Source organism: Tuber melanosporum (assembly GCF_000151645.1).
Source record: "Tuber melanosporum whole genome shotgun sequence assembly, scaffold_233, strain Mel28".
NCBI lineage: Eukaryota > Fungi > Ascomycota > Pezizomycetes > Pezizales > Tuberaceae > Tuber > Tuber melanosporum.
The window spans coordinates 111,902-113,386 of NW_003298901.1; the positions used below are offsets into that span (position 1 = coordinate 111,902).

Here is a 1,485-nt window from a genome sequence, read left to right on the forward strand (position 1 = left end):
TCTCAGCATGGAAAAAGAGAAAAGGGAAAAGAAAGAAAAGAGAGACAATACGGTAGTTCACCACGAACATCACGAATAAAACATTACCTCAGCACCCTACCCCAAATTATTGGCCAAATTCACACCCGCTGCACCATTATACGAGAAGCCGCCCGGTGGACAAGTGTGTTACCAGAGTGCCGGATTACCGGTATTACGGTTGCCTCACAATCCAAATGCGTGACTACAACACAAGTATCATACTAGCACTCAGCACTGGTAGGCGTCCTGGCCGTGCCGTCGGATATCATGGGGCGGCTTACCCACTCCCATTCATTTCTCCTAAGCCCCCCCCCCGCAGCAGCGGTCCAGTTTACATTCTGATTTTAAAAAAGGCTTTGTGGATCGGACGTGCTCGGGGATAGTTTGGAAATTTGTGTGTGGGGGGGGAGGTAGTGCAAACAGGGTTTTGTCATACAAATGATGGGAAAATTGTTTGTTTCCGTGGGAGTGCTGATTGGAGATTCTTGACAGGTTGTTATCGGTATGTTGTCCGTTAGTGCTTGGCTACTGGTTTTGGGGTGGGCTTTCTGGCAGTGCGGCGATCGGGCGGACGAGCGGGCGGGGGTTTTCGGAGCCAGAGGCTAAAATTGCGGTCACGGGTACGATAACAGGGATGGTGCCAGGGGGCGCAACAAGTGCTTGAGAGTCCCGAATGTCTTCGATACACTTTTCGGCAAGGATTTGGGGCAGAGAAGGTGTACGAAGAATCACCATACCGTGCCATGCTCGCACCATGAGTGGCACTGTTTTCTTGAACCTCCTTGGCTGGTCCATCGCACGTTCTTATACGAGTTTGTTCCTGTGGTGGTGTTATCGTGGCCTGGTTGTGCCCACTACAGCGAGGGTATGCTAAATCTTCCGGCACCGCACAGCACTCGTTATCTGCTACTAGCTTGGTGGAGTGGAGTGGATCGGACTACCGGTGGCTAACTGGAAATTCTCAAATTTCGAATGCCCCAGCCCGAGTCTCTCATGCCATTATCTCGCTTCGCTACTATCGGTCTTATGATACCGCGCGGAATACGGTACTCGTACCATCCCCCCTCCTTACAAACCCGGAGCTAGTCTACGAACGAGTATTCCTGGAAATACTTTGATATTGTGCCATGAGAGTGCATAATACCGTCACCAAAGCTACAATAGTCAGGTTGGAAATACCCGTTTCACCTGGTTTGGCCAGTGCCTGGCGAATGGATGAGCGAGTCCAGTATCGGGGGTTTGGTGGAGATGACGATAGGCCCAATGGTGTGGGATTCCCGACCTGCTTACCGCAGCTGTGGTTGGTTTCCGGGCTGGATGTGCGGGAATACTACTCGGGCAGCTGCAGGTGTTAAATGTGCCTGGGCGGTTTGCGAGATGGGCTATATAAAAGACTGGGAGTGGGGTTTATCCTGTTGGTTATAGTCCTTCCCTTGAGTGATGAATTATGGTTGGGTGTTTGGT

The 1,485-nt window shown here is 51.2% G+C and overlaps 1 protein-coding gene; it reads left to right on the forward strand.

The window, feature by feature from the left end:
* Positions 1–215: 215 nt before the first annotated feature.
* On the forward strand, positions 216–1,207 carry GSTUM_00000932001 (uncharacterized protein; the record flags this gene model as incomplete). XM_002838171.2 has 1 exon in its annotated part: positions 216–1,207. The coding sequence occupies one exon, from the start codon at positions 216–218 to the stop codon at positions 402–404; it is 189 nt and encodes a 62-aa protein (XP_002838217.1). The 3' UTR covers positions 405–1,207.
* Positions 1,208–1,485: the final 278 nt, after the last annotated feature.